The sequence below is a fragment of the Puntigrus tetrazona genome, chromosome 22 (assembly GCF_018831695.1).
Source record: "Puntigrus tetrazona isolate hp1 chromosome 22, ASM1883169v1, whole genome shotgun sequence".
In the NCBI taxonomy this organism is placed as follows: domain Eukaryota; kingdom Metazoa; phylum Chordata; class Actinopteri; order Cypriniformes; family Cyprinidae; genus Puntigrus; species Puntigrus tetrazona.
In genome coordinates, this window is record NC_056720.1 from 2,247,869 (window position 1) to 2,271,327 (window position 23,459).

Genomic DNA, 23,459 nt, shown 5'->3' on the forward strand with positions numbered 1-23,459 from the left:
ATCAGTACAGACACAAACTCCACTGGAACATCTTCATTATTGGCCCAATGGTGGAAATATACATTTCAATGCTTTAGATCTTTTCTTACAGACACGTTCTATTTTGTGAAGCTCAACAATCATGTTCTGCACGTCAGAAATTTGCCTTTTGTGCTCCTCATATCATCACAATCATGTGAGACAGGAAGTCACGATTTGGACGATCGCATGCTTCTAGTGTCCCTGGTGTCTTTTAATCTTTAATAGTTATCTTGTCTAGTTGGATCTCATGTATGGAAACGGGTTCAGTTATTCGGATGAGATTTGAAAACCAACAAGCAGCTACACTCCAATAACAGAGCTTTAAAAAGCAATTGTTTGAGGTGTACAAAGAAATTTAATAAATGAATTAAAAATAAAGAGGCACTGCCAAAAAAAACTCTACTATAATTATATATAGAAACTTTTTGCATTGTTTTGACTCGAAGTTCTTATAAACTTTATAAAAGTTTGATTTGAACGGCATTTTTGTTTCATACAATCAATATATACACGTTGTGTTCAAAGAAATGTATAATTAATGGGAAATGTATTTTTGATATGTATTAGCATTGAAGTCGCATACTCGGTTTCATTGCTTATTTCATTATTTCATCTTTGCTCCTGTGGGTTTTTTTTTACTTCTTTGCTCTTCAAATGATTTTACAGCTTGACCGGAAACCGCGTTAATTCTTTTTGTAGGCAAATCTATATTGTTGTACATTTCCTTAAACGGCTCGTTTGACAGATGTAACGCGCGTGAGAGAGATTCGGTGTGACGCTAGATATTAATACACGACCACCCGAAGCGAAGAAAATATGAGATTGACGGACGTTTTTCGAGGCTACTGATTTAAAAAAAAAACTTACCTTTTCACAAGGCCAACTAGAGAGAAGCACTGAGATCTGTTGGTCTACGGGTGGAGTAAGTATTACAGGTAAACATCGTTCCCTCACAAAACAACAGCCCGCGATTTCTTACTTTGCATGAACGCCATGCATTAAACACCGATATATTTAACGCATGGAGACGAAGGTAGGTCACGTGACTTCGATCAGATAAACACCCTCTTTGGGTTTCGCTTTTATTACCGCCTTGGGGTCCCCAGCGGACCTGAGTGATCGAGCAGTTCGTTCAAACGAACCGATTCACTTGAGAGAACATCGCCGGATTTTTAAGCTCTTAAGTACTTCTCTGCTTCCTTTACACGTGCTTAAATACTGCATTTTATCAAATGAGTTGAATTCTGTTGACCAGGAGGAATCAAAAGCGCTGTTGCTTCCTGTTTGCGGTCTGAGACTGTCCTGTTAATCTTCTCACCTGCTTCCGTCGTGTCGCCAACATAAAGTGATTCACTCCAACCAATACACAACCAGAGCATTACAACGAGCCAGTTCTCTTCTCGGGATGATTTTGAAGGCAGCACACTGTAAAATTTTCAGACTTTATAGTGAGCTCTCCCAAGGTCTGCTCCTGCCTCACCTTTAATGAAAAACAAGCAGGCTACCAGACATTTCATTTAATATTATACGGCATAAATCTGTACACGCTTGAAGGAGTAGTTCTCCCAAAAATGAAAATGGCGGTATGTCTTACTCACCCCCAAGCCATCCTAGGATTATACGACTTTATTCTTTAGTTTTTTAAAAAAATGTTTCCTGGCTCTTCCGAGCTTGGTAATGCTGGTGGATGGTGACCATTATTTTCAAGCTCCATAAATTGGATATGTCTTTAATACCGTGAGGTAAAACTAACCCATGTGCCTTCAGCGGGTTATCAGATGGTCGACGGTTGTCAGAATGGAGAAAATAATGGCATTAAATTAGCAGGTTAAGACTGAACGTACAATTATTTTTAATGATAATAATGCCAGAGCAACAGAGAACTTTTGTTGACCCTGGAACAACATTGTATTATCTGAAGAACCATTTTATAATTTTTGTCAAGTTTAGGCTTAAAGTCAGTGTTTGGTGCTTGTGCATCAGTGTTATTTATCTATTACTAAATCCGGTTTTAGGCATTACTCCTGGGTAAGGTTAGGTTTAGGTGTAGAGATATGGACGATATAAACGTTTTGAATGAAAACGTCGTTGACCTGGCAACACGTAGAACTCGAAATCAGGACGTGCGTACACTCACTGTTGTCCGTAAGTCAGTTTTTAACTGGAAACTAATTTTTGGCCTGGTGTAATGGGAAACGCGCAGTCTCTCTTGACTCATTTTTCAAAATCAGGCATGTTTTGGACCAAGGCCAGGTGAAACCCCGCAATCACTGGGAAAACATGACAGGTTTCGGCACGCATTAGCACACTTGCTTTTGACCCAACAGTGGGAACATGGCTAAAGTATTTCACGTTTAAACATACAATACAAAAAAAAATACAAAGTGGCAAAGCCCGTCTGCAAACAAACAGCAGTTTAACATAGGCCATAAAAAAAACTAACATCTAATCGACTCACCTGTTAGCATGTCTGCGATCTGGCTTCAGAAGCTAACACATAAATAAAGGTGACCTGTAGATTTCTTGTTTTTGTTCAATGGCCGTTCACTCCTTAGGAGAATTACCGCCCCCTACTGTGTATCTTGACTTGACAAGAATGTTGTTGTGAGAACGTTTTTGCTTAAAATGATTTAAAAAAACATTATGAAAACATCAGTTGAGTAAAAATAACATTGTAAAGACGTTACAGGGACGTTGACATTCCAAAAACGTTTTTCGATCGATTCATCCATAATTGGTCAATTTCGTTGATATTGTGCATGATACAGTAGGTGATGTTTCCTTCAGGTCCTCTGGTGAAGATGCTGCTGTACACAGAGGGCACACAGTATCTGGACTTCAAGGTGATTGAGGACACTTTCGTCTATAAAGGAGTGTTTGCTGTACGCAGATGTTCTGGTGCCGCTGTCAGCCACCCAAAGGACTACAGCAACATCTAGACCTGCTGGAGAACTACCACAAAAAGACCAACATTACGGTCTTCCAGGAAAAGCCCAGATATCAGGAAGACAGATAGAACACACTTACCTCAGTCTGACCATCGCTGGTCTTTACATATACACATATATTCCAAGCTTTCCAAGTCATGCCAGTAAACCAATTTTGAATTGAATTGCGTGCCTGACGCTTATCACTATGTTTTTCAGTTATATAAAATAGGTTTTTACTGTTTATCAAGACTCAATGGGTTCCAGTTAAAGTCACGGTTAACTTCAATGCCAGCTGGAAAACAAAGCTTTGTTTTGGAAATCGGTAGTTAGTGAGTAGCAGGACCAGCCTCCATGTCCAGAAACAAATCCCACAAGGAGATCCCAAAAGGTCTTCAGAGTACAAATATAAGCGTTTATTACCAGCCCGTTATTTTACAGATTAAGATACATTCGTATTTAGCATTGTGTATTGTTGATAACGGAGAGCCTTGTTTAATAATGCAACCCTTATATATGAGAACAGAGTGTATAGAACATGCACGAAAGATGCAAATGTTAAAACAAAAGCCAGTCAAAACAATTACGTAGGCGTACCAGGCGCGTCCAAAACAGCGTTGTAATCGCCTTCTTTACCTTTAGCGTCCTTCATGCAGCCCATATTCCAGGACGTTTTGGTTGCGAAAAAATAGCTAAAACAGTCCAAGCCGCAGTTCATATTGGAAATGCAAAGAGCAATGTGCAGGAAGTTGTGCGCGAACAGTTTATAGTTGCAGCTTTCGACGTCTTCTGTGTTTTCGTACTTGTTCTGCACGAGGTGTTTAATGAGGTAACCCGTGTGGATGGGGAGAAAGCACACGGTGAAAACAACTAAATTAGCCACGATGATGAACATGCATTGGATCTTCTCCGAACGCGATCCGACGTCCAGCTGTTTCCTTAAAGTGCAAACGACTGTAACGGAGCAAAACAGCATGATGAGGAACGGCACAAGGAAGCCGACGATGACCAACAATAAAACGAAATCCAACGACAACGCCCCCTTGACCCTCTGGAAGCACATGGTCTTGTCGTTATTGGAGTCTTTCACGAAGTAAACCGGGCTGACGCAGAAAATGGTGAGCCATATGAGCGCGCAAGCCACCAGAGCGCTCTTGCAAGAGAACATAACCCTGGCCTTCATGGGGTACTTGATGGCCACGTACCGCACCACGCTTATGGCCATGATGGTGAAGATGCTCACGTACATGTTGACGTAAATGAGCCACAAAACAAAATTACACAGCGCCTTCAAGTTCTCTTCTAACTTCCTGCTGTAGTAATGGATCTTAACGGGCAGGAACATCAACAGAGCGCAGTCGGAGATGGACATGTTGGTGATGTAGACGTTCATGTAGGTCCATTTTGCTCTAGGACGGCGGCAGAACATCACCAAGACGTAAATGTTCCCCAGGACCCCGAAAATGAAGGTGGGAATGGACGTGATTTTTTGCAGTTCCTCGACTGTGGAAGAGATTTGGAGGGTGCAGTTGGACATCTTCAGCCTGCGGAAATGAATGAAAACCAAAATCAATGAGCAAAAGCATTTTTATTCATTCAAAGTTACAAAGTTCATATCTCACAATTCTGTCAATTTTTCCCTCATAATCGTAACTTTATATCTCATAATTACAATTTTTCAGAGTTACAATTTTTTTTTACGAAGTTTACAAAATTTCTATCTCACAATAATTTTACCACAATTTTTACATTCTAACAATCGCGATTTTTTTCCCCTTACAATTACGAGTCTTTCTCACAATTCTGAATTTTTTCGTACAACTTCGAGTTTCAATCTTGCAGTTATGCTTCTGTCCCACAATTGCTCAATTATTTGATTAAATTTTTTTTTTCAAAATTCGGATTTTCTCACAATTGTACGTTTATATCTACCAATATATTCCCAATAAAAATAAATCTGCACAAATCATGTTGATCTTTTGAAGAATTGAAGAACACACATGAGCCACAATTAATGGCAACCTTGTATTCAATGCCTGTTCTACAGTGTCTGATGAGTTCGGATAAAAAGGAGAGATCAGAGACTCCCATCTCCACGCTCATATTTTATCTTAAGTTTCATAGGGTTGAGGTCAGGCATGGGAACTATGCTGAACCATTTTTGTGATGACCGTTCTGAGATTTACAGAAATTTTCTAGGCATTTCCCTAGACCACTTCCCATTCTAAAGCTTTTGACTCAAAAAAGTTAGCATTTTTCCTTGGAGAGATCATTGGAGAGTCTTTGGCCAATCAAACTATCTTTCCCACGTCAATATAGACAGAAACAATATACCGTAGGCAGATTTGTAACATTTCCTGTTGATTTGATCTATTTATTTATCTAATGGTGATCTCTAATAGTGATATATATATCAAATGTTTGTTGCTTTAGCTTTTTTCTTGATTCTGTTTGTTTCTTAACTTCATATTTTGTCACTACACATAACTGTGCACCTTCATTAGAAAATTTAAAAACTCTTTCTTTATTAAAACACAAATGAGTGCAGTGCAAAACACCTGAAGAATATTCATTTCTGATCTCCGTAGGTTTGTTCGCAGCCTGGAAGCCTTTCACATCTCGCTGATGAGACTCTATCATTTTTTGCATAAGCAAGATGTCGCCCGTTGGCGATGTTGTACGTTTGAAGTTTGGCCCTGGCTTTCTTCATCTTCCTCTGTCGAACAGGGATGGAAAGGCATCTGTAGTTTAATCGCTCAGGCAATCTCACGCCAGCAGATAGGTGGCTCCATTTTCTTTTCCATTTCACAGCTTCACCCCAGTGATACTCGAGACTCTTTGAAGAAGGCTTTGTCTGCTGGCTGGAGTGCATGGGCAGCACGCCCTCCGCATTGTGGTTTCTCGTAAACTGGAGGAATTCTGAATGTCTGAAACCCTCACCGAGCCACAAAGCCATTCTCCTCGCCTCATTCCCTCGAAGATAATCGGCGGCACATTATTCCCAGCACCACTGAAAGCAGCCGCAGCTGTTGCTTCCCTGTTCCGTCCTGCTGCGACCTCAAAACACCACCCGTTCAGAAGAGAGATTCTCTCGAAGCTCGTTCTCCTCGCAGCTCCATAGGAAGATCTCCGATGTCGAAGGAGCTGATATTCTTCAAACCACTGAGAGCGCTTCTGGTTTACGAGCCAAACCCAGGATTGCCAATGTGGAAAATTTCGAATTCATTCCTGCTGCTTGTGTAAAGTCATAAGTGAGGCCACATCGGTCACGTTTTATTTATGTACAGCTTTTAACAACAAAGACTGTATCGAAGCACTGAACAGCATCAAACGGGAGAATAGAGTCATAGTTGTGTATGATGATAAGATTAAGAACTTAATTTGTTGTTAAATGCAGACGATAATCGCTAGAAGTTAAGTGTCCCCAACTAAGCAAATCAGAGGCGACAGCGGCAAGGAACCAAAACCCCATCCATACAGAATGGAGAACAAAACCCTTGGGAGAAACCGGAGTCATTTGGGTCCAGTTCTCCTTTGGAGGGACGCCCAAAACTTAATTTCCCATTTGATTTTAAACACAGCTACATCAGATTATGCGAAGCACTTATTTGACCTGCCATTCAAATTAGATAAAGATCTTCTAAGTCTACTGGACTGTGCTATTTTTAGATACCATCAATATGGACTAAAAATTCAACACACTACATTTGTTTTTTACCACTTGTAGCACACTTGAAACCACCTTTCGTACAATAGTACACTCAAGCAGCATATTAAAAGAGCATTTTAGTTCATATTCATGGCGTCTCGAAATAGCACAGTACTAAAGAACTACAGTAAAAAGTACTAAAGATTCATTTTTAGTGTATTACCTGGGCAATACAGAAAGCAGTTTTCCTCATACTTCTTCAATTATTAGTATAATTGTATGTCACAAAACCTGCTTTCTGGAAAGTTAGTTTTCCTTAATTGTGTTTCACTGAGCCGTTTCTAAAGCCTCGATTAAGTGTCTGAAGGTCTGACAATCACTCTCGTAACCCAAAGGCTCTCTTTCCTCTTGGCTTAATGTAAATCCTGCCGAGGAAACCGCGCCTAAGAGTCCATATCCCGCACTTTATCTCAAGATTGCGAGTTTATGTCAGGCGATTCCGAGAAACACTAAGGGAAAAGTCTTAGTTATTTGATAAAAGGTTCTTTGGGGAATCAGTAACGCATGCAATTAATGGCGAAACGAAGTTTGCATGATGCGTTCGCCTCATTGGCTGGAAGACCAAAGCCAGAACATGGGCTTAGATCTCTCTTGAAGTTTTAAATGGCAAAAATATGCTCTCAACGCTCTCTCTTAAATAAACTTTGCGTTTAACTTTCTAAACACGCATTGCTCAAACAAAGCAGGGATAAGCAAACACTCTTACCTTTTCACAAGCTCTGCACTCGTTTGATGATGGTCCCAAACACAAACACGTTTTTACTCTCTCTCTCTCTATAGCTTCTACACAGCGGATCGCGCACCGATTTGCATCGCCTTTTCCAGACCTGAAGAAGAGAGCAACGTGCCAACGTTTGCAAGTCTCCCGATCAGACTACATGAACCCCCTCTCAGTGAGAGAACGATCTTCTCGTGAACGACAGCATACGGTTACGTTGCGTTCTGGATTTCTTCCAGGTTTTTTTTTTTTTTTTTGCATCTTCTTAGACGGCTCAAAACCAGAATAACACGTTTCTAATGCATGACTGATTTGAATAACAATCACAAAACGCATTCACACGCAGTTACGTGCGTAAAGCTGAAGAATCAGCGAGACTGGTTTCTAATAAATCCATAACGCGCTGCACGATTTTCTTACTTGTTTTTGGGGGTTTTTTTGCATACGCACGGATAATGTTCTGTACTTAAACCGGTGCTAAAGTGCACGCTTAAGGCGTGTTTTCATCGAAAGACTCGGATCTTTAATTGACAAACATACTTGAAATGTAGAATTCAAACTGGCGACTCCGAATCGGTTCTTTTTAGAGATTCAAACACATACCAGTTTGTTTGTTTTTTTTTTTTACATGTGCTTAAATATCTAGATTAGGGTTCTACCTTGAGCAGTAGACAACATGAAAACATGTATAAATATATATTTAGCATTAATATGCAATCATATGGTAATGGTGCTTCCATTATACCCAATGCATTTTCACTATCACTTCTAACTTTGATTATTTTGAGCCAAAGTGCCTGTTGAATGAACAATGAACAAATCTGGCAACTGGACAAAAACACAAATTCCAGTTGCGATAAACAGAGCTACAGTTGAACACCAGAGACAACGATTTCCTTAGCACTTGATTTATTCAAACAATGCCAAAGCCAGTCTCACAGAGACTACTTTGAATTACACATTAGGCAATAAATAGACCAAACAAGATGTTTACCGACATATTGATACAAAAAAAAAAAAAAAAACGACAACACTTCAATAGTGCAATATTAAGAAATTATTAAAGTTGGGATTCTTGCATTGTGGTTATTAGACAGTCGTTGGCGGGGCTTTGAGGCTGTGGCTTCCCCGCGACTGGATGAAATGTTGTGCGAATCCATTTGAACGGATCGGTCCAACAAATAATCTCCATTTTTAGGAAAAAAGCATGCATTCATTCCCGCGAGAAATTCCTAGAGTCCATCCGTGTCAATTCCACCGGCATCTGCAGAGCGATTCCACCAGCAGATGACCAAGGTACCAAAACTGAGGCGCAGCAATCCCATGATGCATTGCGAGTCGGTCCCGGCCCTGAGCGAGAGGTTCTTAGCACCATCCAATGCCCCAGACCCTCAATATAGCGCCCCCTTCAGGACTGGAGAGCGTCCCCACACCATAAAGTGCACTCGAACGGCTACACGTCTCTCGTCTCTTGAACATATTGCAACATACGAACACGCACACACACACAAAAAAAACTCATGCATATTTTGGACCGTATTTTTTGTCAAGTATCGTTATGAGTCTCGTTATGAGTCCTGAATGGAGATTCTCCGTTTGGGTTTGCGCAAACATGCATGCTTGGCGTTAGCCGCAAATCGGACTTTTAACAATACCACATCCATCTCTTCTTGCACATTACAATCTTTTTTTTTTTCTTTTTTTTTTTTTTTTTTCTCGGGTGGGATTACGAAAAGACCAACACGTTGGACTACTTCGTCTCCTTAAAGTATAAAAAGACAAAAGAAATGTTACAAAAACCTGTTAAATACCTGATCTGAGCATTTCTTGTGCATAGACTATACATACAATAATACTAAGGGCTGGCTAGCTAGCTTAGCTCTTTTTTTATCATTAAACCAAAAACGGTAATATCGCAACCCCTCATACGTCATTATTAATGACCGTTGTTTTTTTTTTGATGGACATAAAAGTGGCAAATATGAAGGCGCAGCAATGAGCAGGGGTTGGCTAGCTAGCTTAGCTCTTTTTTAACGATAAAATGAAACCAGGAATATCACGACCCCTTATAGGAAAAAAAAAAAAAAAAAAAACATTTGAGGAAGAATGAAAACGAAAAAAGATCGAGATAAAGCTAGCCACGAAAGGTAAGGAACTTTGGGTGAAATTTGAACGAAAAAAAAAATAAGTGTCGGTTAATAATTAACTATTTTTCACAAAGGTGCTGCATCGAGTAAGAGTTGGCTAGCTAGCTCTTTTTACCGTTAAACCGAAACCAGTAATAATATCGCAACCCATTTTTACGATCAAGTTGCGACATCTTTTGATTGTTGTAAAAGTGTTCAAATAAAGGAGTGCAAATTTTTGATGATCGCAAAAATGCTCCCGGCCTTTGTTAGCTAGCTTAGCTTTTTCGTTTTTAAATCGTTAAACGGAAACCAATAATATTTGCAAAAAAGACGAGAACGAAAGAAAACGAAAGACTGATGAAAAAAACAAACGAAAAAAATAAAATGAAGAACTCGAGAAGAAAGTAAAAATGATCTCTTTTGCGATTTTTTTTTTTCCCCCGATGGTTGTAAAAGTCGCTGCGATGAGTAATAACCGATGAAATGCTTTTCCACAGAAGTAGTTTGTTTCCGTCATCTCCGACGGTCCTCCGAGACAAACCTGTTGTCTTTGGTTGTTTTAGGGCGAGTCACAAAAACAAACCCAAGGTTTGCGAGCGAAGACTTGCCCGCGTTTCGTCGACGCCGGCGGCCCTTTAGCGCGTGCCCTTCGGTGGTTTCCTTGGCAAAGACGCACAGAGTTCGGTAGCTGGTGCGTGTGCAAATAAAGGTCCTTCCCAGCGTTCCCTGCGGCGGCTAGCGGATCTTTAAAAACGTTTTTTGGTGGTTCTTTCCAAAGTTCCGATGGATGAGATCTCTTACGTTTCTTTGTACCTGAAAGAAGACAAAGAACGTGGTGACTTCCTGCCGCTGCGTTGGGCTTGACGCAGAAACGTCGACGGTATTTACCCGCTTTGTAAGGTGAACTCCGGCAGCGCTCCGAGGGACGTCAGCTGCTCTTCTAAGGCCACGATACGCAGGCCGATATAGCCAGACGACAACAAGAGCAGAAACACCCTGAACGAGACAAAACATAACGCTTTACAAAACAAAACCCCACAATACAGTTAAACACCTGGTATCTGGCTTCGAAGGCGTCTCGCTGCAAGCGAACCGGCAAGATGAGACACGTTTACCTGGCAACCCACTAATATTTAGACGAATAGAGTCTCAGGATTACGAATACTGGATCAAGCTATATAGATAATTCGGTCTATACTGACGGGAACGCTAATGCTTCATTGATTAACGTGAGTAATTTTTAATTAAATTAAATTTTAAAAGTAATTTTTAGCATTAAATGCAAAAATAAAAGATTTTTATTAAATTAAAAAAAAAAATAAAATAATAATAATAATAATAATAAATAATAATATATATATATATATATATATATATATATATATATATATATATATATATATATATATATATATCAAAATAATGTTTATCAATATAATTTACGATATACATTTAATATACAAACATTTTAAATATTAAATATACACATGCGTGGGTGTGCTTATATATGCTCATATTTAAATGATAACGATACGCGCACAACGTACACAAAAACGATTAATCGTTCCACAGCATTAGTTTTAAGGAAAAGGCAGGGCTCCAGACGAAAAAAAAAACTTAAATTAATAAGAAAAATTAATGAGCAATTGGTTCCCATAAAAAGACAAAACCAGGCACCAGATTATTTTTTAGGTGCCAAAGATTAAATTGCATTCCATTTATAACACTTCATGCGTTTGTGTCTCATGTCCCTGTCCTTTTCAGCATCCTGGGAACTTCAGTTCACTTGGGAACTAAATGTCTTTTCCAAACTGAGAAGTATATACAGCCAAGGAACTGTTTATTACAGAGTCACGGACCGTAATGTCAGCAGCACTTGGCTAACCTAGCTACATTTTATTTTAGGCTCCTCCTCCGCGTCTTAAAATGGTTTCTCATGTGGTTTTGTTTATGTTGCCAAGTTTCTCTCTTTCTCCGTGGGATTGGGACTTTAACACAAGCCAGAAAGAACATTTCCGTGCCAGTACTTTTTAGCCCCGACATGCGTCCAATTATTTTTATTTTTAGCAAATATAAATATTTTAGCACGCGCGTTACTTCTAGTAAATATTCGTATAACGCGTATAATTTTGTAAATATTTGATATGGATTTTTGTTTTACTGCTACTCGTTGACATGAATATTTTAGCAAGTATTTTATATTTTTACGAATAATTTAAAAATAAATTAAGTTTTTATTTAAAAAGTACGTAATTTTTGTTCCGAATAAAAGCACTTCATAAAAGGCATGCATTTTCTATAAATTTTGATTTATTTATATAGATTTTTTTATATAAAATGTATTACATTTAGTTAATATTTAAACGTTATAATTTAGTAAATCTAAATATTTTAGTTCGCATTCTGACTTACGTAAATATTTGCTAAATGTTTTTGAAACACATTTATAAATTATGCTTTTGATAATTAACATTTTTGATCTGTACTCTTGAAATATTTTTGCAGATATATATATATTGTATATATATATATATATATATATATTTAGTTATTAATTTAAAGATATATATATAGATATATCTATATATATATATATATATATATATATATATATATATATATATATATATATATATATATATATATATATATATATATATATATATATATATATATATATATATATATATATATATATATATATATATATATAATAATTTTATATTCTATATATATATAAAAATATATATATATATATATATATATATATATATCACTACAAAATGTATAAAGAACAATCTATTTTAGTACTATTACTATACTATTAAAGAACACTGTCCTATTTGGTGAATATATTAGTGTTAAGGCACACTCACAGGATCAGGTAGATGAGCAGAAGAGTGTTGAGGTTGCTGATTTCTCTTTGGATGAGGAGAGACCGCGCTCGATCCGTCACGTTCCAAACCCACGAACTTCCTGCGGAAAGAGGAAGCAGAACCTGTGTCAGCCAATGGAGCGCTTTCTCGCGGCGGCCGAGTGGGAGTGCATCGTACCGGTGTATTCCTCGCTCGAGCTCTCGTCCGGCGTCTGCGGGGGGCTTTCGATGGCGTCGTTTTCTGAAACGGAAGCAGACGCAGCGGTTTAGACACGCCTCTTAGAGCCCGGGAGGCACTGAGCGGGGCGTTTACGAACCTGGAGCGAGTCTCGGCGCGGACGGATCGATCGGGGCGGGGAGCTCGTACGAGTCGTCCAGGCTGGACTGGCTGGAGTTCTATGGAGAGAGAGAGAGAGAGAGACGGGGTTAGCGTTAGCGTTAGCGCAGACGGGCCTCGGACGCTCGCTCTCTCACTCACCACCAGCTTGGCCTGATCGTAGCTGTTCTCGGCCGACGAGAAGAGAGGGCTGCTGTTGGCGCTTCCGTCCTGTCGAGAGCGAGGGGAGAGACGCGTCAGCAGAGAGATAAACACGCATGCGACGCTAGCAGAAGAAGAGACGCTAGCAAACGCTCACCTCCAGCTGAGGACACACGGAGCGCAGCAGCTTGTAGCAGCCTTCCCGGTTCCGCAGAGACACGAATAAATACTGCAACAGACACGTATAGATTTAATGACATTACACTGAAATACTCTCGAAATTAATAAATATATATAAAAATAAATAAAATAAAATTTTATTATAAAATAATAAAAATTTAAATACAAATGAATCTCAGAAAATACAAAATACTCTACGCATGAATTTCTAATATTTAAATTTAAAATAATTATTTTTATTAATAAAAAAGTTCTTAAATGTAACATGCATGTCTAATTTTATGATAAATTATTTTTATTATATAAAATTCTCATTTTTTTAGTAATTATAGCATTAATTTATTTTAAATAAATATTTATATCAGTTTATTAATCAGTTTCCCAAAAGCATGCATATATATACACTGTTAACTGAAATTTTAGTAATTAACATTACTCACTAAATGTTTCACAAAAACCCACCATAAAACATTATTAACATTTTATTTATTAGCATTAAATCTAAATGTATCGGTTAAAAATACCTTTAATTAAATAGCATTAATAACTAAAAAGTACTGTTATACATAACTTTTTTTATAATAATTAGAATTGTTTTTTTTTTAAAAAAAATCATTAATGTTTAAAAAAATACATTAAAACATTAATATAGCTTAAAATAATGGTTACATAACAGTAAAATAATCACAAAAATAATACTTTTTATTAATTGGTTTGTTTCACTTAAAAAAAAAAAAAAAAAAAAAAAAAAAATAAAAAAAAAAAAAATTCAAATTTTTAGGGGAATCAAGTGTTTAATGGTGTCTGACCTTCTCTCCGTCTGTGGTGCGGACAGAAATGGCGTTTGGCACGAGCAGAGCTGTGTTCTGCTTCTTCAGGACAGTCACGCTGGCAACGGGAACGATCACCTGACACACACACACACACACACACACACACACTGTTAGCCCGGGTCAGAGGTCAACCCTGAGCGAGCGTGAGCCGAGCGTCTTACCTTGGTGTCTTTGAGCAGCACGGAGGAGAAGAAGCACAGGCTGCTGTCGGTGATGTACAGACGGCCGTGGTAAGGCACTTCCTTCTGCAGCGCACACACGTAAGCTGAAAACACACACAGAACAGGTGTGACGCCGCTGCGTCTCTCACACACACACACACACACACACACACACACGAGTCTCACCGTGCAGCAGGTCTTCAGTCTCAGGGACTTCTGGGAAGAGTTTGTGGAATGTTTTGTTGTGCTTCATAAAACTCTGAGAGGAAGAAGAAAGGAAAGGTGCGTTAGGAACGTTTTGATTTAAGTTGGATTTGAAGACGAGGAATCGAATGAAAAGTCATCTTACACTTCTTGAGTTGAGGCTGTCGCTTCTCTCCAGAGGTCTGTCGACATCAAGAGTGTGACACCTGCCCAAAAAACACATTTTACATCAATAAAAAGTCAACAAAAAATTATAAAATGCATATAGATTTTTTTTTTGATTTCTACATAATACAAATCTTTATTTTATAATCAGTTATATATATATATATATATATATATATATATATATATATATATATATATATATATATATATATATATATATATATATATATTTTTTTTTTTTTTTTTTTCTCTCCCCAGTTTTATTTACTTCTATTTTATTAATTACCCATCCATCCACCTATTCACATCCAGCTTCTTGACAGTTAATTGTTTGGACTGAGTGATCATGACAGCAGCAGAACGGGTTCAAGGCAACACGAAGCGATGGAAAGCGTGCTACCTGGGCGGGACCTGCCGGCTCAGGCTCTTGGTCTGCTGCTGAACCTCCAGCTGATTCTCCTCCAGACTGAAGGCTTTCCTGCTGCCCAGCTTGGTTTTCGTCCTGCCCTTCTTGGCCTTGGCAGGAATCGTCCCGGCGTCCACCGCATAGCTGCGAAAACATCGCGAAACCACCGTCAGCTTCATAACTGACACGCGCACCTCTCAACTTCACCCTTAAACGGCGCCCTGCGTTTACGAGGCCGTGCCGGCGCTTATAAAACACAAGACAGATGCTCAATAGACAGCATTTTCCGCATTTAATAAAAGGTCAATAGCAGGAATAAAGAGACCAGATCAAGCAAACAGTGCAGCTTTACAAGTTTCTCTCAGGTGATGATACGAGCGTAATGGTTAAACAGACTCAAAGCAAATACATTATAAAACACTCCGACCTCGATTACCCAACCACAGCCGTAAAAACCCAAGAATAAACACTACGGACTGAAAAACAAGTTTTAAAGGAAACTCCGCACCAATTTTCGCTTGGAAATGGCAAGTAAAAGTCACAAAGTTACACACCAAACGCTGCCCGTCGAATGAAAACCTACTCTAATGACATAAAAAGCGTGATTCTATCATACCTGTAGATATTATGTCCATTCCTGCGAGATAATCGCAAACTCAACGAACGGTTCATCCTCAAAAGTGTACAAAACTGGCCTCAAGCCATGAATACGGAGTCTGACGCTCGTTCCAGAAGCAATAAAGACATAAAAAAAATGCTGAGTCTAGACGCCGAGCGGGTCTAAAAAACAGCTCTGGTCTGTGGCCCTGCTCCTGATACTTCCTTCCGCATGCAAATGAGGGGGCGGGGCTGGGACACAGCTCTGGGATGCGGTTAAACCAATGGGAGCGGCTCCCTTCCGCTGCATACAAACGAAGGGGGCGGGGCTCAAGACAGTTCCAGCAGCTGTTTGCCCTATATGCAAATGAGGGCGGGCGGAGCCTCTGACCTCAGATGGTGTGACTGTGGCTTGCTGATGTAATGGAACACCTGCAGGTCAAAACACGACGAGAAACGCAGCAGCTTTTCAAAAGAAGTGAAAGCAAATGGGTTTACAGTAAAGAGAGTGAGAATTACTTGAAAGCGAGAGCCGAAATCGCTGCAATTCTTCACCTGAAAGGAAGTCGAAGTAGCCACGGGCCACTTTCTCGTTCCGTTCAGAGTTTTTGAGTAATTTGAGAGCCTGTTTTGGTGGCTACATGCTAAGCACAGCTGCCGAGAAGCACACGTCACCTTTCCCAGCATTTAGAGCCATTACATTTATGACTCAAGGACAAAGGTGTGACCTGCTGAAAAATAGGTGAAAAGACAGCCCTAAAAACACTTGATATGAACAGGTATACGGACTATTACTTTCAAATTATAAACATCACACACACACACATATATATATATATACATATATATATATGTTCAATTATGTAACAAAACACTGAGCAGGCACGCAGTTTTTTTTCTTACTCTAATGTCCTATGATGGGTGTAACAATTACGAATAACTCTCAGATGCCATGGAAACATTCCTGAGCTCATCTGCGGGGGAAGGGAAGCTTTTATAATACAAGACAACAAAAGAAAGCATTACAATACAAGAAAGCTGGCAGCCACTGACATGACATCTAGAATTAGACGTCAGGAAACCTTCGGATAAGAAAGCAAATTCATGCATATGGCACGCAAACACAATCAAATCAGATCTGAACCCGAGAGAGGGCCATTCGGCTTGAAATGCTGACTAAAGCTGAAGGCAACTTCCTAGATGCCTTAACATGCTGTCGAAAGAAGCAGGAATAAGGAAATAATGCAACATATGCAAATCACACTAAAAATAGATTGATGTGAATCATTTTTATCATTTTAAAATAACTTAGAATTCATTTGGAAGCACTGGGACACAACTAGAGAGTTGGATGGATGTTTGGAGATATACGAAAATGCCTCATTTTAGATAATGGGAAAGGCCAAATCTAAATTCTTGTTCTGATATTATATGAAAACAAAATAGTAATGAAATCCTGTTATAGTATAATGTGATCCTGCTAATACAGAAACTGGTGTTTAACTTGGCACGAACTCAAGCTATTCATTTAATGCATCACTTCTTCGTGGAAAAGGTCAACGTTCATTTCACTTTCCCATTCAGCGTAAAACGGACCACACGAGATGTCAAAACACACTGAGATATATTAAAATTAAGCAGCGCCAATAAACCGCAGCTCTCACTTTCACACCGCAGCCAAACTTCCCATCACAGCAGCTGAAAGCCCCGTTCCTCGTCTGAACTCACGATTTGGAAATCTGCCGCCACGCTGTGGGCGTTTATAGCAAACGCAATCCAGCAAAGGCATTTAAAAAAGGCACTTGTAAACGCAAGTGTTTGCTGTTCAAACACTAATTCAACGCACTAGGATTTCAGCAGTGCGCCGATCCGGTTTTGTGACGTTAAAACAATAAAAAAAAAGGATCCAGAGATCCTGCTCGACAGTCTTGAACAAACCTCGCGACTTTTATTAGGCCTAAAGACGCGCAGTGATTTAGAACGAAGACAAGAAGCGTCAAACATCCCCCGCTGAATCATCTGATGCCGACGATTAAACACAAAGCTCAAAACAGCCCACAAGAGCTCAGAGCAGAACAGATAAGAATCAAAAAGTGGCACGAGATGCTTCAAAAACACGCCGAACAAGGAAACATGTCGGCCTGTTCTTGGCGATACATTTTTATCGCTCTGTGCTAAGTTTGCACTCTTGCAAAAAGTTTGCTTCTAGCGATCAGTTAGGCCGAGTAAAAACAAAACTGAGTGGTTCGAAACTGCTAGCTGTGAAAACAACCCCCAGCGAGCTAGCGGCTCACCGGCGTTATCGCAGCTGCTCTCCGTCGTATACCAGAGCTAAAACAGTCGTAAACGGGGTCCTACCTCCCCAAATCCTCACACGCCGCCGTATCCATGCGGTGTAGATCCTTCTCGCCATCCATGGCCACGTCTTCTCTGAGCTGGAGACGATTGAACCGCTTCTGACCAGCTGAGCTAGATGCTGAGCAATGGGGTCTAAAGGTTTCCTTTACAGCTGCGCCGTTATGGAAAAACTGAGATAATGAGACACGGGGAGGCCAAAGTGGGAGTCGAGGGAGGGATAAAGGTTTCTCCGCCGGCCCATTCCGCTCACCTCCAACAGCGGCAGCTGGAGGAGCCCACAATGGCCCATTGGGATGCCATTGAAGAAATGCTAACTACTGAAGACAAGACTGAAGTCATGCAAACAAAGGCCTTGCTGGTGGGTCATCTATTGTCTTAGCGGTGGGGTAGAGGTCCTTGGAAAACTCAGAGATCTCATAGAAGACCAGGACTTGTCTGCTACAGTAATTCAAACTTGTTTTGATCAATTAAAAACTTGAAACTAAAAAACAGATAAAAACCATGAATTCGATAGTGACAAAAAAAATAAACTAACCTGAATTTAAACACAACTTTAGTTTATGTATTGTTTTAATCAATTATAAAATCCAGACATGATACATTAAAAAAACTGACCAAAATCTAGTTTATGCCTGTCAAATAATATAATTTATTAATGGATTGCAAATCTAAACAAAACAATGGAAAAAATTCCCAAAAATCCAGTTTAAATGATTAAACTCTGCCTTTTAAAGTGACAAAAGATGATACCTTCAAGAAAAATAGCCTACTATTATAAAAAACTGAAAACTAATTTAATTACCTGAACATGTAAACAAGCTTAGACATGTAACATTGTAACTTTCATTGGTAAAACACTGTGTTCTTAATGTTTTTAAATACTTTCCATTTTTATTTTTGTTGTCTTTTAAATGTCTATAGACCTTTGACCAATTTAAGACCAAGTTCCAGGCCATTTACCACTGAACCTTTTCTCCAGCTGACCCCTGACCTCCTTGTGCCATTATAATTCAGGATGACTCATCCCTGGCCTAATGCAAACTACACGTACACAATCATTCAAGGCTGATGTTTGACGACGGAAAAGCATTAGCTCATATACGTCCACACCTGCAAAAGGTCCTTGTCCAGACCTGAAAACCAGTAGTTCTTGACTCTACGTTCTGTGCTTATTTTTTTGTCCGTATTCTCCGGACATTCAGTACTTCACTTTATAAACAAGACGACATGTTCTAACCAAGAACATTAAGTAAGTGTTTACGACATTTCATGTTGCAGAATAGCATAATATGATACAGAGAATTTCAGGTCAGTTTTCATTACATAAGCATAAGATTTTCACGCTCTGTAAAACACAGGGTTACTAGATCACCATTGGTTGACGGATGGGAGGAACTGTCAGGCGAATGCAATTCAAGATCCCTGCCAAGATGTGCCAGCGCTGCACACCAGGAAATCATAGATCATGTTCAAGAAAGCGCTCACCAGTTGAGCGTTGTGCGTTTCCCCAAGTTGCAAAATGAATGGAGACTTGAGCGGAAGCAGTGAGAATATGGTGAAACCGCATGCAGAGAATAGATCATTCATCAAACTGTGATAAATAAGCCGAGTGGGCGTTTGCTGGAAAAAAGAGTGATGTGTCAACCACATTAAAACTAGAGCTTGGGCTATACCATTTAACAAACACACCAAATCCATCTCCAAAAATACAGCAAACTTGGTCTTCAAGACCCGAGACTTGTTACAAAAAAAGCACGCCCCAAAACAAAGATCAAACTCTAAGGGAAATTCTGAAAACTTGGTGTAACCATGAAACCAGAGCTAGTGTCCAAAGTAAGGCCCAGGACGAGGATTAGGCCTCGACGTATATCGAGCCATGATGTGCGTTCAAGAGCCAACACCAATCCCTGTGGGCAAACAACAGCTTGCCACTTGTGGACGGAGGCCAGGCCTACGACACAGAGGACATTTGTGCAAATCACGTGGCCTGAATGCAGCAGTCTCACTTCCCCAGTCTAAACAGAAAGAGGCCTTTCTTTTCATAGACCAATAAAATCCAAACATGGAAATTCCACGCAGGAATCACATGAAACTAATCATATCTTGTCCTTTTTTACAGCTTAGGGGAACTTTGCTTTGGGAAAGTACGTCATGCAAGTATTATTTTCAGTAAAGGTGCTAAAGGATGAGGACACGGATGGGTCATGGGTTCCTCGATGCGGTTTTCAACGAGTTAGTGTGAAATGCTGGGGACCTTCAAGGGTCATCTGCTTGACTTTTGCAGGCAAGGTGTTAATGAAGATTTAAGAACGCCGATGCACTAACTTCAACCCGGAAACCACATTAAAATTTACAAAGAGTGGCCCAAATTTACTCATGGGAACTGACCTTCTAAAACAACCTCAGCTCTATCCAAACAACGCCCCTCATGTAGTAGCGACGCTCCAAAGCAGTTGTGTAAGACCTCAAGTATAACGTGTGTCCTTTACTGCATATCTATGCGAATGATAAGCGGTCAGGGGCCCATAGTTGTCTTTACAAGGCCCGGAGAAGCTAATTCTATTCCACTGGGAAACAAAATTAGCCCAGACAGCTTGTCCACACCTGGCACACCACCTGGAACAAGCTTTTGGGCTAAAAATAGACACCGATAGATAACATGACCCACATGTGTTAGAACACCAATACAACCGAGGGTCTATGAGGTCACCTGTTTATCTGGAGAAATGCTCGCCGTTCTAAACCACTTACGGCATTGTGATGTAACGGTGACACTTAGCGCATGCTGTAATTTGATTATGACACATTCCCGCTCTAAATCACGTTTAGGACCATCACTGGAGACAAAAGCAATTTGGCCAAGAACGAGGTTCATTAGCATGTAAACCGACCGAGTGAATGGAAAACTCGCACCTCTATGAGGGTTAGGAATCTGACGCATTACGGCCAAGCGGATTGCTTTGTTTATGTCACAACCGCAGATGAGGGATACGCCACTCATGCCGCAAGGGTATAGGAACAGCTGCCATATTAATAGGTGCATTTCCATCAGGTGGCCCAATGTAAATGCACTCAAGTCGCGAGTAACTCACTCATTGGAAAATGTAAGTCAGGGAAATCGGCTCGAGTCTAAAACCGGCCCAGTAATTCCTCTACAATAGCGGGAGTGATGTGATCCAGGTACAATACCGGCTTAACGACTCTAATAATAACCAACACAAAGACAAGTCCACGTAAAAAGATGATATTATATTACACCGCAGGGCTGGTTTTTAGGAGTCTGAATGTTAAAGAGGCTTGCAATGTAAATGCACGATATTACCACGGTGGTCAGATATGCATCATGCCATATTTACACCATAGTTCACAATGGCATGCCCAAACACACAGACACTTGCATGATACATGTCAAAAACAACATTGCTATTATTACCGTAGTACATACAGCAACTGTGGTGAAATAAAAACATGCCATTTTACCACAGTTTATTACCTTAAGAGTAATGGAAACATTGTGGGAGTCTTATTAGCCAGTACCATGGTATTTTAACATGTACTGCAGTAATTCATGGTAGTTGGATGCATTATATATATTTTATGAATATCATGTTGTTTACATCTGTACCATGGTAGGCTACTAAATTACCACAGTAAATGTGATGCAGTAAAAAAGAAAGGGATAATTTATAACGTGTTAAAAATGCATCTGTTTACCATAAAGACACATAAAGTCATAAATAAATGATCTCTAATCTGTATTTGAAGAAGATAAATCGGTCAATGGGAAGCAATCATGTCATCACACGCGTGCACGCGCACGCACAGCAGGGTGGATTACGACTATAAAACAACACCGACTTGATCTATATCAATAAAAACGGCGCCCATCGCACAGCCTTATCAAAACACACACATTAGCGCCTCGCAATTATAATACAAACACAATATTAACATATGTAAATGAGCTGCGTGTATATGGCATTATCGGATGTCGACAGCTGATAACGGTTATTCTCACCTCTCCTTCATTAAATGCTTGATTCGCGATATGGCGCTCTCGTCGATCTTCCTCAGAAACGTTTTCAACCTCTCCCTCTTGTTTTCCAGCATTCTTTCTCAACGCAAATCTACACACGCCGACAAAAAAAAGACGCCGTTTAACGAGGATGCGACGATCCGGTTTCTCTTCGGCGTCCCATGAGCGCGGCCTGATTAACAAAATGAGACAAAATCGGACCAAGCGCTGGCGGCCAATCAGCGCGCATCTGATCAGCCGCGGCGGCCAATCGCGGCGCGGCGGTCGCTCTCTGACTCCGCCCATGCCCTTGTGTGGGCAGGACGCGTGTCTGCATGCAACGTGGTGGTAGGGGGAGGAAGTCAGGGTGGAGGACTAGTGTGGATGACTGATTATACACTGGGCGTTTGTGTTAAAAGACAAACCTGGCGTTTTAACTCTGTTCTCACATGTTTTGATACGATCATGAGTTTGAACGCGTTATGTGTGTCTAAATGTTATCAGGGCTATTAAATATTAATGTTGAATTAAGGCATGAAATAAAAACTACTCACCGACTGGTCTTATGTGACAGTGTCTATCATTTATTTGTCTCTCTATATCTATCTTTCAGCTATCGGCATTTATCGTTTATTCGTTTCTCTATATCTATCATCGTTTGTCTCTATATATCTCTTTCAGCTATCAGTATCGACCTATGTACCGTTTATTCATGTCTCTATATCTATGTCTGTCGTGCTGTCTCTATATATGTCTTTCAGCTTTCAATATTTATCAATTGTTTATTTGTTTTTCTGTTATCATTTGTCTCTATATATCTCTTTCAGCTATCAGTATCAATCTATCGTTTATTAATTTCTCTATATTTATCGTTTGTCTCTATATAGCTCTTTCAGCTTTCAGTATTTATCTATTGTTTATTCTTTTCTCTATATCTATCTATCAATCATCATTTGTCTCTATATATCTCCTTCAACTATCAGTACCTATCTATCGTTTATTCGTATCTATCTAATCATATTTTTACCTTCTGATTTGAATCACATGAAACACTTGAGTCCTGAGGCTACAAAATGTCATAATGTCAGACTCATGCTCTGCCGCACAAAATCCCATTTCAACACTGTTTTCCTCAGATGGTCTCATCGTTTCTGCAACATCACATGACATCTCATGACCCGCATACGCCCTTTTATGCATAAAACATCGCGGGCACTATGTGTGCAGTCAGTATTTGGAGGAAGGAGTTGACACAGCAGCTCGTGTTACACTCTATCTGAACAGAGGAGGCACTGTACCCACAGCCCGTGCCTGATATCAGACCGCAGCTCGGCTGACCTCTGGATGTCCCTCCTGAAGACTTCTGTCGTTTCAGGAGCCCAGTTTGTTCAGGATAACATGCGCTGCATGGGGTGTGTCAAATATTGGCTTTCAAACGCAATTCGTGGCTGATTTGAAGAGCTGGTGCTTCTCGTGAAAGCAAAATATCATACAACAAACATGCAATGCAGTACTTCTCCAGCTGCTTATGGAGTAGTTCAATCAAAAATGAAAGTTCATCACCTTCAGGCCATCTGAGACGTAAATGGGTTTGTTTCTTCATCAGATTTGGAGAAACGTAGCATACCATCACTTGCTCACGGAATGGGAGTCCAAACAAGTAGTGCAATGGCCAAAAAT

At 39.8% G+C, this 23,459-nt stretch overlaps 3 protein-coding genes across 6 annotated transcripts in view; all 3 read right to left on the minus strand.

The window, feature by feature from the left end:
• The window catches only part of gpr35.2 (G protein-coupled receptor 35, tandem duplicate 2), a 4,957-nt gene extending 2,264 nt beyond the window's left edge, over positions 1–2,693 (minus strand). The window contains exon 1 of one of the 2 annotated variants that reach the window (XM_043223810.1): positions 2,480–2,693. The gene's annotated coding sequence lies outside the window, so the exon portion shown is untranslated. Of the gene's footprint in view, positions 1–888; positions 1,028–2,479 lie in introns of those variants that run through there. The other variant, XM_043223809.1, reaches the window with a different exon arrangement.
• A 649-nt stretch (positions 2,694–3,342) lies between these two features.
• Positions 3,343–7,592, minus strand: gpr35.1 (G protein-coupled receptor 35, tandem duplicate 1). Of its 2 annotated transcripts, none has more exons than XM_043223807.1 (2): positions 7,364–7,592; positions 3,343–4,492 (listed from the first exon to the last, which is right to left on the minus strand). In XM_043223807.1, exon 2 carries the CDS (start codon positions 4,483–4,485, stop codon positions 3,532–3,534), a length of 954 nt encoding a protein of 317 aa, XP_043079742.1. In that variant the 5' UTR covers positions 4,486–4,492; positions 7,364–7,592; the 3' UTR covers positions 3,343–3,531. The 2 variants fall into 2 exon arrangements, with proteins under 2 accessions (XP_043079742.1, XP_043079743.1); XM_043223808.1 differs by lacking the exon at positions 7,364–7,592 and adding an exon at positions 5,507–7,331.
• Positions 7,593–8,267: 675 nt separating this feature from the next.
• On the minus strand, positions 8,268–21,987 carry si:zfos-943e10.1 (GRAM domain-containing protein 2B). Of its 2 annotated transcripts, none has more exons than XM_043223425.1 (13): positions 21,783–21,987; positions 14,804–14,953; positions 14,381–14,441; positions 14,218–14,290; positions 14,032–14,135; positions 13,847–13,945; positions 13,015–13,086; positions 12,858–12,926; positions 12,697–12,775; positions 12,558–12,620; positions 12,381–12,480; positions 10,393–10,500; positions 8,268–10,317 (listed from the first exon to the last, which is right to left on the minus strand). In XM_043223425.1, the coding sequence occupies exons 1-13, from the start codon at positions 21,872–21,874 to the stop codon at positions 10,302–10,304; spliced, it is 1,086 nt and encodes a 361-aa protein (XP_043079360.1). In that variant the 5' UTR covers positions 21,875–21,987; the 3' UTR covers positions 8,268–10,301. The 2 variants fall into 2 exon arrangements, with proteins under 2 accessions (XP_043079360.1, XP_043079361.1); XM_043223426.1 differs by lacking the exon at positions 21,783–21,987 and adding an exon at positions 15,426–15,606.
• Positions 21,988–23,459: the final 1,472 nt, after the last annotated feature.

What these genes read in the sequence shown, in the direction of transcription:
- si:zfos-943e10.1 (XM_043223425.1), bottom strand. Translation starts at nt 21,874, where the DNA reads ATGCTGGAAAACAAGAGGGAGAGGTTGAAAACGTTTCTGAGGAAGATC. An exon ending in AAGCATTTAATGAAGGAGAG is followed by an intron (nt 14,954 to 21,782) that starts GTGAGAATAACC and finishes ATGTTTTCGCAG; the next exon opens with CTATGCGGTGGACGCCGGGA. An exon ending in ACGATCAGGCCAAGCTGGTG is followed by an intron (nt 12,776 to 12,857) that starts GTGAGTGAGAGA and finishes CTCTCTCCATAG; the next exon opens with AACTCCAGCCAGTCCAGCCT.
- gpr35.1 (XM_043223807.1), bottom strand. Translation starts at nt 4,485, where the DNA reads ATGTCCAACTGCACCCTCCAAATCTCTTCCACAGTCGAGGAACTGCAA.